General features: G+C 42.0%; 2 protein-coding genes across 2 annotated transcripts; both read right to left on the bottom strand.

The window, feature by feature from the left end:
• Positions 1–2,866: 2,866 nt before the first annotated feature.
• LOC129592807 (D-aspartate oxidase-like) lies at positions 2,867–6,283 on the bottom strand. Its single transcript, XM_055488926.1, has 4 exons — positions 5,740–6,283; positions 5,029–5,218; positions 3,701–4,224; positions 2,867–3,212 (listed from the first exon to the last, which is right to left on the bottom strand). The coding sequence occupies exons 1-4, from the start codon at positions 5,821–5,823 to the stop codon at positions 3,003–3,005; spliced, it is 1,008 nt and encodes a 335-aa protein (XP_055344901.1). The 5' UTR covers positions 5,824–6,283; the 3' UTR covers positions 2,867–3,002.
• An 898-nt stretch (positions 6,284–7,181) lies between these two features.
• LOC129592840 (uncharacterized) lies at positions 7,182–10,743 on the bottom strand. Its single transcript, XM_055488968.1, has 7 exons — positions 10,526–10,743; positions 10,290–10,392; positions 9,539–9,605; positions 8,998–9,474; positions 8,374–8,675; positions 8,185–8,240; positions 7,182–7,372 (listed from the first exon to the last, which is right to left on the bottom strand). The coding sequence occupies exons 2-7, from the start codon at positions 10,356–10,358 to the stop codon at positions 7,297–7,299; spliced, it is 1,047 nt and encodes a 348-aa protein (XP_055344943.1). The 5' UTR covers positions 10,359–10,392; positions 10,526–10,743; the 3' UTR covers positions 7,182–7,296.
• Between the last annotated feature and the right edge of the window lie 580 nt (positions 10,744–11,323).

Here is an 11,323-nt window from a genome sequence, read left to right as displayed (position 1 = left end):
AATGCAGTATCCCACCATATCTCAGCAGTATCCGCATGTGCATACCGAATGTAAGTGTTATCCGGATACTCGATGGATACAGTAAGGATACGTTAAGATACGTTGGGCTACTGCAATTACGGATGATCCTTAAACTTGCATTCAAGTTTTCAACAGGTATCAGGATACATGAAGGATACGTAAAGGATGTGGGATACGGTGGAATACTGGCTACATCACTTAAAATGTATTCTGCACGTAATACAATATTGTTGTTGTGGTCATTCCTTTTAATTAGCGTATCCCACAGTATTCCCACGGTATCCTTGGCGTATCATCCATGGATCCCGTGATTATGATTTCTTAGTATTCTTAGGTTTTTGTAGGTTACTTAGGTTTTTTAATTGGGTTCATGTGGGATATATAGAGGATACTGCAGAGATACGGAAGGATAAGGCAGCAATCGAACAGAAGTCAAAAAATTGTAAGGATACATTAGGGATACGCAGAGGATACCGCGGGATACAGCGGGAGACTGTGGGTACAAGCAAAAAAACATGCCTCGAAAAATATAACGTGCACTGAGTCGTCCATATCTAAATCATTTAGATGCCAAACCGTAGAAAAGAGCTGCCTGTCCTTCTGGAATGGAATTTTCACCTGTCCTTCAAATTTTAAACTACCAGTACCGCATCAAAACTTTTGAAAAAAATAGTTTTAAGTTCATTAAATTATTGTTATTTTATGATATGAATTTCAACGTCGACAAAAAATTTCTGGGTACCTCGGCAATTGCCAGGTTAACCCGGTAAATCAGATCACTGCGAAAGTATGCTGCTTATTTTCAGCGGAACCTGCACGACTATGCAGTCTGCATGTGCGCAGGCCGTCTTGCAGCATGGATCCAAACAGATCGGGCAATATTAATGTCATCAAATGTCCCATATTTACCTTGTGCGTGTTCTTAATGTCGTTGAAGCGCAGCGTCACCACATACTCGCTCCCGTGGAAGTACTGGCATCCGTACAGTCCCGTTGCCGCGTATGTAAAGTTCGGCAGCAGGATGGAAAACGCACCCTCGACCAGATTGATCATTTCGCCTTGAATCTTAAATTCCCCCGGACTGCAATCTTTCGTCCAGCTGCAACCGTAATTTGCGTCCTGGAACCGCTCCATGTCCACCTCGATACCATGAATAACGAGAACCGGCCATCCGTTACGTGCGAACGCCGGCAGATTCCGGATGTTGTAAGCCTATTAGTAATGCAGCAGTTAAAGCATGCTGTATTTTTTGGCTCGCAATCGTTATTAGGATGATTAGAGCTAAGAAAATCTGATTCGGGAAACCAAATTAATACGAACACCTAAAGGGCAACTTTGCTAGATTTGCTAGATTCTGAATTGCTAGATTTGCCATAACTAAACCGACGGTGCGAATCTGACTGTGGAAAGCAAACCAACTTGTTCACCAGGCAAGCGACATAATACATTAAAATTGCTCTATTACTACCAAGCACAACGAATGGTAAACAAAGAGCACAGAAGAGGGGACAGCAAGGTAATCAAGTATTCACTGTGTCAGCAACCAATTTCTTGCCACACTGTACCAAGTATTAATCAAGAATCACAATTTCTTGCGTGAAACTGGACTATACTCCTATTATCCATAACGAATGACGGTTTAAACCGGTAAATCGGCTTATTGCGTAAGTATTCTGCTTATTTTCAGCCGACTCTGCATGCGCGCCCGCCGTCTTGCGGTATGAAGTAACACAAATCGGGCAATATTAAAGCCTTCAAATGTCCCACACACCTTAGGCATGTTATTAAGGTTGTTGTCGCAGGGCATCAACAGCGTGCCACCATCTGGCGCTCGAATGACCTCAGTCCCTGCCGGCCATTCCGCGATCGAATATCCCGGAAGCGGGTCCTGCAGATGCATGGTTCTGCTCCCGTTACGTTGTTTCGTTCCATTCAGAACCTCGTTCACTGCGCGCAGAAACTAGGTTCAACGGAAAAAAAACGAGCGCAGCAAGTGACAACTGCAGACTTACGATTCTCCAGACCGCTTTGAGCCGGACAACTGACAATGCCTTGTACGCAGAGGGCAAGCACAACCACGGGAAAAACAGCGAAAGTATGACCCATTTCTACTCTAACTAATCTTCACTGGCCAGTCTTTCCTCGTAAGATTTTTAAAGCGATGCAAATTTGTGCATAATCTAGCGTAGCTGAAACAACTACTAAAAACCTTAATTTTGCCGACAGAGCTGCACACAGCATTAACGTACAATTTAGAACAGTTTATAATAACGGTCGCACACTCCCATACCATTCAGTACGCATGCGGCGCAACGCACTTGTACGGGATATTTTGATTAAGCCGTTCTGACAAAAGAAGGTGGAGACGAAAGGCCTCTCATGGAAAGATAACCAAAGGCCGGATGTAATCACACTCGTACCATGGAAACGGCTCCCCGTTTCCATGGTACGATAGTCGCTGGCTATGGACGTGACCTGCGTGGACATCGGACTCCCTCGCCGCCTCATACATCGATTGCACCTCGGTTAACGTCGGGAGCCGCAGCGGAGCACGCCGAAAGAAGGCAACTGACGAAACACAGCTGGCTTCAACCTCGGTATAACTTTATGGCGGCATCATTGGGAATTTACGGACCGTGGGGAGACATAACAAAAAAGCTTGTGGATAAGATTGGAAGCAGTATCGCCAACACTACAGGCCAAAAACGTGCGAAGGAGTTTTTTAGACAGCAACTCTCGATCCAGATACAACGGCGGAATGTGATCTGTGTAATGGGTGCAGTACATTTCCCGATCAGGATAGCACTGAGAAAATGTTTCTATTATAAATTTTTTCTAGTACTAACAATTGTAAGTTTTATTGGTTCCATTACTTCCATGATACCATAAACTTACTACAGAGAAGGTAGGCGAAAAAAACAAAATAAAATTTCCATTTCGCCGTTATAGAAAGCAAATTGGAGCCACCATTTAGCGTGGCCCTACAAATCTTTAACGGCAAGCAGCTCCTGTACCAGCCGCGTAGCGTGCACGGCACAGCCCCACGCCAGAGAGATCCCGTTGCCGCCGTGCCCGTAATTATGTACCACTTCCAGAGATCTGTCGGACTCCAGCGGAAGACTGTCGTTCTCCAGTCGGATACTGGGCCGCCACGGTCGCAGACCAGCCCATTCCTCCACAATATGAGCATCCTGTAATAAAACAACAAAGGTCAGATAATCGCTTTGCACATTCCCAGCGCAACTTTTGCCGGCGAGATAACGGTATAGCCAATGCAGATTAAGAGTTTGCAAATTAAATGTATTCAGTATACATGAAGTATCCGTATAATGTTACGAAGTTTTTCGTTGTAGAAACGCTTTCAAGTTTCACCGTATTGTGAGAAAAACTCGCCATTAGCTAAATTACGAGTATTAGACCATCTGCTGCAGTGGTTACAGTTCAGGCCTTTTATGTTCACGCATTAATTTACTGTAAGTTTCTGAAAGTATATTTAAAGGTTACTGTAAAGTATTAGCCCATAAAAAATTAATTATTTTTCTTGCGAGTAAACGGGGAAATCATTGTCGAGGGTGCAATTCTACATCAAACTTTGTCGAAGTCATATAGCAAAAGGGTTTCCAGTGCAATATCCTTTCTAATATATATGGTTGCATTTAACGATGGTTTTCCTGTTTACTTGTAATGAGGGAACCACCGCACAGCAGTGCTTCTTAATAGCCACCGTCTCTTCCGGTCGCACGGCCGTCTCCCAGTCTTCCGGTTGGCGTGTGCCACCTAGCACGATCGTCTCGCGGTTAGGGTAGATGTACGTGCTGCTCTCGGCCATGTAGAACTCCTTCACCCACGGGGCATCCACCCGCACCAGTTGCCCGCGCACCGGAATAACCGTCTCGTCCTCCACCAGGGCGCGGGCGCCCAGACCGCTGCAGTTGACCACCACGTCGTAGTCGTGCTCGGATAAGCCGCTTAAATGCAATAAGGACAGGTTGTCCAGGGTGCCACCCTTCTCCAGGAACTGTTTGGTCAGGTAGCGCAGGTATAGGGAGGGCTCGACGATCAGCGTGCTGTGGAAGGAGCCGTAGCGCCACGGACCACCGTGGCGGTCCAGTTCGGCGCCGGACAGCTGGCGGAAGTTTGGTACGAGGTCACGGTATTGGGCGGCGGCCGGTAGATCGGGGTCATCGCTGGATAAAATATAACCTGAAACCGTAATTAATTACATTAAAAATAAATCAAAATTGAAATGTTTGTGCAGAATTTCTGAAAAACAAACAGTAAAATTATAAAAGTAAGAGCTTATTTATTGAAATGTTTCTGTAAGGATCACTAACAAATTCCGATAATTACCTACAAAAAAAATACAATATTTTCGCTTGCCGCCTGATTATACAAGTGTATATAGATTGTAGCAGCGAACACGCGCCTTTTACCATTCATTTAGCCACTTTTCTACAAATCACTACTTGTAGCTGTTTAAAATAGAATATTATTCCCTTCCGAAGACCAGACCGACTTTTTTCCTCGATAAAACCGAATTTGTTTGATAAATACATTAAAAGCTGATTTTTGTTATTATTATATTAAAATTAAGTACTTAACTGTTCTAAACAAAAAATCCGTCAACTGAATTATATCGACTATCGAGTCTACTAGTAGGGAATTCGTTCTAATAGTGATCTGAATGGACGCAAGCATGTGTGACCGAACAACGGGGAACGGGGAACTCGAATAATCGCGGATGACTGAACAACTGGACGTACAACGATCTCAAAAATGGATGTTTACCATTGTTTAACTTACAGTTATACAAACACGCTCCATGTCAGAGATTTACCACTGACGTCAGCGATTAAGGAGCCGCACCAGCGGCGCATGTACAGCATTCGGTTCTGACTAGCGCTGATCGGTTTGATGTGACATTAATGACAGGATTTACAATGTCGCTTAATGGTGTGTTAATGGGGTCGATCGGGAGAATGTATTACGGTACTATGTCAAGCATACCGCTTAACGGGAAGATGCCGGTCTGGGCGGCATGATCGCTGACGGATAATTCGGCGTAATGCTTCCACGAGGCTTCAATCCATTTGCCGGCATCCGCCGGGATGTCCGAGGTGATGTTGTACGGGCGGAATAGGCCGGGCGGGCCGGCGCTGGTTATGTTGGGGTAAACATGTTCCGATATCACCGTCACCTTTAAAACGCCGGTTGCACGCGATCAGTTATTAAAATTATCATCGTTTCAACTGTTATTTATTATAGATTACGTAATAAATTAAAACGGATTGCGTAAACCATGCATTTGCATTCATGCATTTTTTATGAATTGTTGAACGCGCTGCATACTAAATAAAAAAAGAAACGAGGATAATCGGATTTGCATACATCAGAAAAAAATAATATATATGCACTGTTACGCAGTTAGCATAAGCAAATTAGATTTGAAAAATTAATTATCTTAATAAAAAAGAACGAAATTTAAAGAAATTAAAATTAATTTAATTTAAAATGAGATTGAAAAATGTAATAAAATATTTCCAGAAACAGCCGCTTCTGCTTTGGCAACCACGGAAGTGCCCGGAAGGCATATCCATAAAACGGAAACTGAATTATGCAGTGTATATTGATATTGCCATCGATTGGATATACAATCAATCGGCGAAAAAATCGTTTTAAAATTTCTAAAAAATTATAATAAAATTCCGCTATTTTTACCTGGCAATCCGGCAATTCCTTCTGAATGCAGACCGCCGCACTGAGCCCGATAACACCGGCCCCCACCACCGCTACCTTGGGCATGGTAAATCGCGCAGCTGTTTGCTGTCAGACGCGCGTGTAAAAACGTTGAGTGTTTGTCGGCAAAACTGACAAACTGAATGTACACTCACTAACACAAAGCCCGCAGCAGCCGTTTACTGCCCGCACCAGCCGGGAATGTCAAATACTGGCAGACGGGAATATTCCCTTACAGGCTTACACCATCAAACAGCAGCAGACTCTGATTACACGCTGTGCCATACTACGCATTATGCACTGTACCACGTCTTTATTTACATCTCCCACACCGCGACCAAGTGTCATAGACACCACATGCGGTCGCCGTGTGTGTTTGTATGGGTAAATATTCGGGAGATAATATTGGAAGAAATACGAGTGGGCTAATCGGAATTCACTGCGGCCGATTAATCGATAAACACACCAGCTTCATTAATCGACATGGAAAGTAATTGCGTGCGATGGGCTGCCAATCACAGCCGCAGACGGCCAGGGTAATTACGGCGCAAGGGGTTGATTCGCGGCAGAGATTGTATGATGTTCTATGGAGCGTCTACTGTTGCGGTGTCGATAAGCGATTATTGATTTGTGGCTCTCCATTCAATCGCGTGTGTGTGCATGTTCAAGAGTCTGTTGTGATCGGCTATATCGACTTGTACGTACGTACGTGCGCCGGCTGTGCACACACCGATAAACACAGCTGATATCAATAGCGGAAACACGGAGGCGGATCTTTGTCCGTTTGAGTGCGATGATCATGCAATAGACGGCGAATGGAGAAATTGTGTTTAATTTTAATTATTGTGTAAGCCAGCCGGCGATGCTGGCGTGAGGAATTGCTGCTTGTTATTGTTGCCGATTACGGCGTTTATATAGATTTCGTGTTCGACTTCCGCTTTCCGTTTCCCGGCACAATTTAATATACAGAGTTGTACACACGCTTTTAAAGGAATTAATTCTCTCTTGAGATCTTGTCAGTTTTGTTTGCCGCACGATAAACTTTGCTTCGGAATTTTCTTTGTGGTAACAATTTCGAAGTTCTAGAATTTTTTCAGTTCTAGATAAATAAAATTCCAAGTAATCCAGTTTTAGGATAATTATTAAAAATATTTTTTGACCGACAATAAAATCGAAAACATGGAAAATTGTTTTAACAAAGTCGAATTAGGTAGCAGCGATAAAATGAATATTCAGTATAAATAAATTGTAAACAAATAGATAATATAAATCAGTATAAATGAATTACTGATCAATTCCGATAATTAATTGCGACCAGTTTTGAAAAACGGTTTCATTACCTACACAAAAACTAAAATCTGATAATACTGCGTAAACTACCAATGGTAGCTATCTGTACGTAACATGGGATGGCGTTCTTTATTTATTTTTTTATTGTATTTGAGCGTTGCATACATTTTGCAAATAAACATTGAACAGAATTACAAAACAAAAGCACCGAACAGATAAAAAACTAATAGTCATTATCTGCATAAATAATTACTGCGCATTGCCAAGGAAGAATAAATCGGAGTGATATAGCCTTGAGTTGGAATAATCGTAGTACTGCGATGTCCTGCAAGACAACAGCAAGCGGTTATGTAACGTAGTTAGTCATTAACCGAATTCCTTCTCTTAATTTAAACATTCATCACGATTGAGAAGGCGGCCGATTCATTTTTGAATTCATTAAGAAAATAAAAGAAGTACTTAATGCAGTTAATAAACATAAATAAGCTATGAATTTTTTGCCCTTGGCCTCGACCGTTTCTGTCAACGCCAGCGTTCGCGGAACCGGTCGTAATCAGGATTCTCTCACGCGAACGACCTTTCACCGGTCTGACCTTCTTATGACCGTCAGCACTGTGTCATACCGATCACCTGTCTCATGGCATACTTTTGTTCGTTTCTTAAACTTGCACAGTTTTCTGCTGATTATAGCTAGCTTTTTACGAAAGCTTTCACCTTTTATTAATCGAAAATAATTCTAACGCAAGCGTAGAGTTAGTGGAATCAAATTCGAACGAATACCGCAAATAATTATTTGCGGTATAATTTTGTGCACTCAACTTATAAGTTGAGTGCACAAAATTATTTACAAATTATTATTATTTAATTATTTTTTTATTTTAAATTAAATATTTTTAGTTATCATAAAATTCAAAAAAACATAAGGCATTTAACAAATTTATCTACAGTTATTTATATTTCTAGAAAATCTACACCGTCAATTAACTGGTTTATATACAGTATGTATAACTCGTAAATATCCAATACTTCGTACATATCGCCGATATGTACGAAGTATTTGATATCGGTATAAAAATTTGTGGTAACAATGTTAAATCTTGTGTTCTTTTTATTAACGCTTGAGTAATTAGACCTTACCTCGAGCAGTCCACGTTGAAATACCAGTCGCACGTTAATGTGATTTGGTTAAAGAGCTGCATGCAAAAAAAGATTAACGTTAAATTTGTTTTCCAGAAACTCGAAACGGAGATACAGTACTATGTAACGATTGTAGACAAATCAGTCAACAGCATATTTTTGCATCAACGGCATATTTTGCAACCATACCGTAGAATTCGGGCACAAGTAATTCCATTTCAGTCCGTTAGCATCGCACCGCCGGATAACCTGGCACTGCGCTTCCGTATCGGCGTAGTAGCCCGGTTGGTTGACGCTTTCACAGGAAAACTTTGTGCTGGGTACGTAGCTGTACGTGGGATAATCGGTGCCGGGAATAGCTCTGGCCAGGATTTCCTGCACTTCACCGGCAGACAGGGTGTCGCGTCCACGCAGTTTGTTCAGTTCATCCCACACATTGCCCTGATTGTTGACCGTGGTCTGGTCTTTCCAGTCAGGATGAAATTGGGTGCCTGAACAGATTATTAAAATTTTGATAACACTATATCGATATTTTCAAAGAAAACTAACAACATTTATTAAAAATTGACACGCAAACTTATAAAATATGAATTCACAAAACGAAACAAATCAATGTAGTATACCATAAAAGTCCATAAAAAAGCACCAACATTAAATGAAATCAAATCAAAAAGGATTAAATAAAAATAATGATTTTATTTTAAAAGTATGTTTTTACTTATGTTGCTTGTTTCGGGTGTTTAAATTTTAATTCATATAATTCAATCTCGAAGCACGTTGTAATATTACTGATGACCTTTAGACCGGGCTCACCTTGCGTGGAATCCTGTTCACCGGCAACGAAAATCGCACCCGGCACCTTATAACTGCTGGGCTTCTTCGCGATGGGGACCGTGACCTTTGCCGGTGCCGGAGCGCTGGCCTGGAGCAGCTGCACGTTGTTCTTGGCTGCTTTGCCTTCACGCTGATTGGGCAGGCTGGATTTGTCATTCTGTGCCGCCCATTGGGAGGCCTTCTTGGCGTTGTAAACGGGACGCGCTGGCGCCACCACCTCCTTGATGGTAGGCAGCGCCTTGACGGGTGGAAGCGCCGCGGTGGATTGGACTGAGGGGCGGAACGGAGCCGGCGCCGGTGTTCCTTTCTGGGAGGCCTCGCTCGTCAGGATTTCCCGTTCGGTACTGGTCGTGATGTCGACGACGGCTTCGGTCGTGGCGGTATCGGCAGTGTTATCGGTCAGGGCGGGGCTAGCGGTGGTGTCTGCGGGTTGGGCACTGTCCGATTTGGAGTTGTCTACAAAAATTTATTTGACGACACACGCTATATTGAAAAATTGGTTGGTGTGCGCAATATATACCTCCGTCGGAAGTGACTGCTGAGGGCGGAGCTAATACACATCCCAATCCCTGACGAGCATTTGCCGGCTGTAAAGGATCAAGCATAGTGTGTCATTGTTTCGGGAGCGAGCACAGTAACAATCAGTTAGGCTGAAATAAAACGATGAGCAATATGTGTAAGGGCAATATTCGGAAACCAAAAGTTTAGATCATGAGTTGGTACCTTCTGTGTTAATTAACTGGTGCATGTGTCGATATAATAGAAAATAAAAATTCTGGGACAAAATTAATACAAACCGTTAATATGAATTATTATCCCTTTGACTTAAACAATGCATACTTGAAAAAATTTTTCGGAAACGAAATTATAATTTTTGTTGATTTTATTTATTTAAATAAATAATAAATTTAGGTGACAAATCAAGCTAGTTTCAAATTCTGTAAATCGACAGTGCGCGATTATTAACGGATATTTATCTAGCTACCGGTATATCGGTCAATACTGACCAAACGCTTGTGTGGTAGCATAAACATAGTTTTTGTGGCACTATGTTAAAACGTGAAACTTCAAACCTGCGAATATGTTGACCAATCATGCTACTTTTAAAACAAGCAAATCCACAACCAAATTAAAATTATGTTGTTTAAATTTTCGATATAAACGCTAGTATAATTTTTTTTAAATTTTAGATGCCTTAGGAAGGTTGTTTTAATCGTATTCGTATTAATGAAAATCGAAATAAAGGTAGCCGATAAGGACGTCATTCTGACCTGTTGGGATTGGGATCGCACGGTGTGCGCTATAAGAACAATCACCGCCAAATATTTATATCCAAACATGATAGGCCAGGGAAATTTGCCTCCGTTTAAAAAACTGCAAAATAACCGCAGCACTTAGTACCAACCACGCTAACGACTATGCACCAAGTAACGAGAAAATCAATCAGCAAATTAAATGACCGGTTATATCATAACGAGGCATCGGAACACCGAATAGCGCTGATTACCCGTTCTTAGCGCCAACGAGATCGCGTTAATACCGCCGTCACACCGGATCAACAGACCAACACGATAATGCAGTAATGTAACCAAATGAAACCACCCGGCACAAATGAACTCAAAAATCAAGCCACCGGCTTTAAATAGCACTGCGTAGAAACGCCGCGGTCACACCCAGTGGCGGCCGATTTAAATAACAATTAAACTGGATGGTTAATATGATTTATATGCGTCGCATTTTCAATGAACTGGATCAGGTGTGCAATAATTTTCAATGCATTCCTGTCAGCGTAAATTGTGATGAATTTCCAAAAATTTGGAACCTGATTTCTTGGAGAAGCGGAACGGTTGGAACGTGTATGCAACCAGAATATCGGTTACGCGGTTTTTCTTGTTGGCAATGAATTGCGGTTTGCCGCTTGGTTGGGCTCGATTACGAAATTTATGTTTTGCCGGTGTGAGAAAAAGATTTTTGAGATGCGGTAATCGTTGCCGGTGTTCTCATCGTGTTGGCATGCAAATCAATGATTTTACAGTCCATTGTTTGGTTGCAGATGTTGTTCTTCGGATTAGCTAGAGTATATTGTACGTATAGCGATCTTCATGAATGTCATGTTTACGTAAAACGGACACACAGGAAGAGAATTCTAATCTGTTATAGCCTTATAGTTAGTAAGAATCGGCACGACAGAGTGTGTCGCACTTTCGCTTGTCAACAGCGACCACAGTGTATTGTTATTTATGTGAACAAATTAGAACAATGTTAGCTGTTTGTTGACCTTGCCGTTATCGTTGTCTAAGATGGT

The sequence above is a fragment of the Paramacrobiotus metropolitanus genome, unplaced genomic scaffold (genome assembly GCF_019649055.1).
Source record: "Paramacrobiotus metropolitanus isolate TYO unplaced genomic scaffold, Prichtersi_v1.0 Parri_scaffold0000056, whole genome shotgun sequence".
NCBI classification, from domain to species: Eukaryota; Metazoa; Tardigrada; class Eutardigrada; order Parachela; family Macrobiotidae; genus Paramacrobiotus; species Paramacrobiotus metropolitanus.
This window is presented reverse-complemented; position numbering and strand designations above follow the sequence as displayed.

What these genes read in the sequence shown, in the direction of transcription:
- LOC129592807 (XM_055488926.1), bottom strand. Translation starts at nt 5,823, where the DNA reads ATGCCCAAGGTAGCGGTGGTGGGGGCCGGTGTTATCGGGCTCAGTGCG. An exon ending in CGGCATCTTCCCGTTAAGCG is followed by an intron (nt 4,225 to 5,028) that starts GTATGCTTGACA and finishes TTACGGTTTCAG; the next exon opens with GTTATATTTTATCCAGCGAT. An exon ending in CGGTGGTTCCCTCATTACAA is followed by an intron (nt 3,213 to 3,700) that starts GTAAACAGGAAA and finishes GTTTTATTACAG; the next exon opens with GATGCTCATATTGTGGAGGA.
- LOC129592840 (XM_055488968.1), bottom strand. Translation starts at nt 10,358, where the DNA reads ATGTTTGGATATAAATATTTGGCGGTGATTGTTCTTATAGCGCACACC. An exon ending in AGCAGTCACTTCCGACGGAG is followed by an intron (nt 9,475 to 9,538) that starts GTATATATTGCG and finishes AAATTTTTGTAG; the next exon opens with ACAACTCCAAATCGGACAGT. An exon ending in TGAACAGGATTCCACGCAAG is followed by an intron (nt 8,676 to 8,997) that starts GTGAGCCCGGTC and finishes TAATCTGTTCAG; the next exon opens with GCACCCAATTTCATCCTGAC.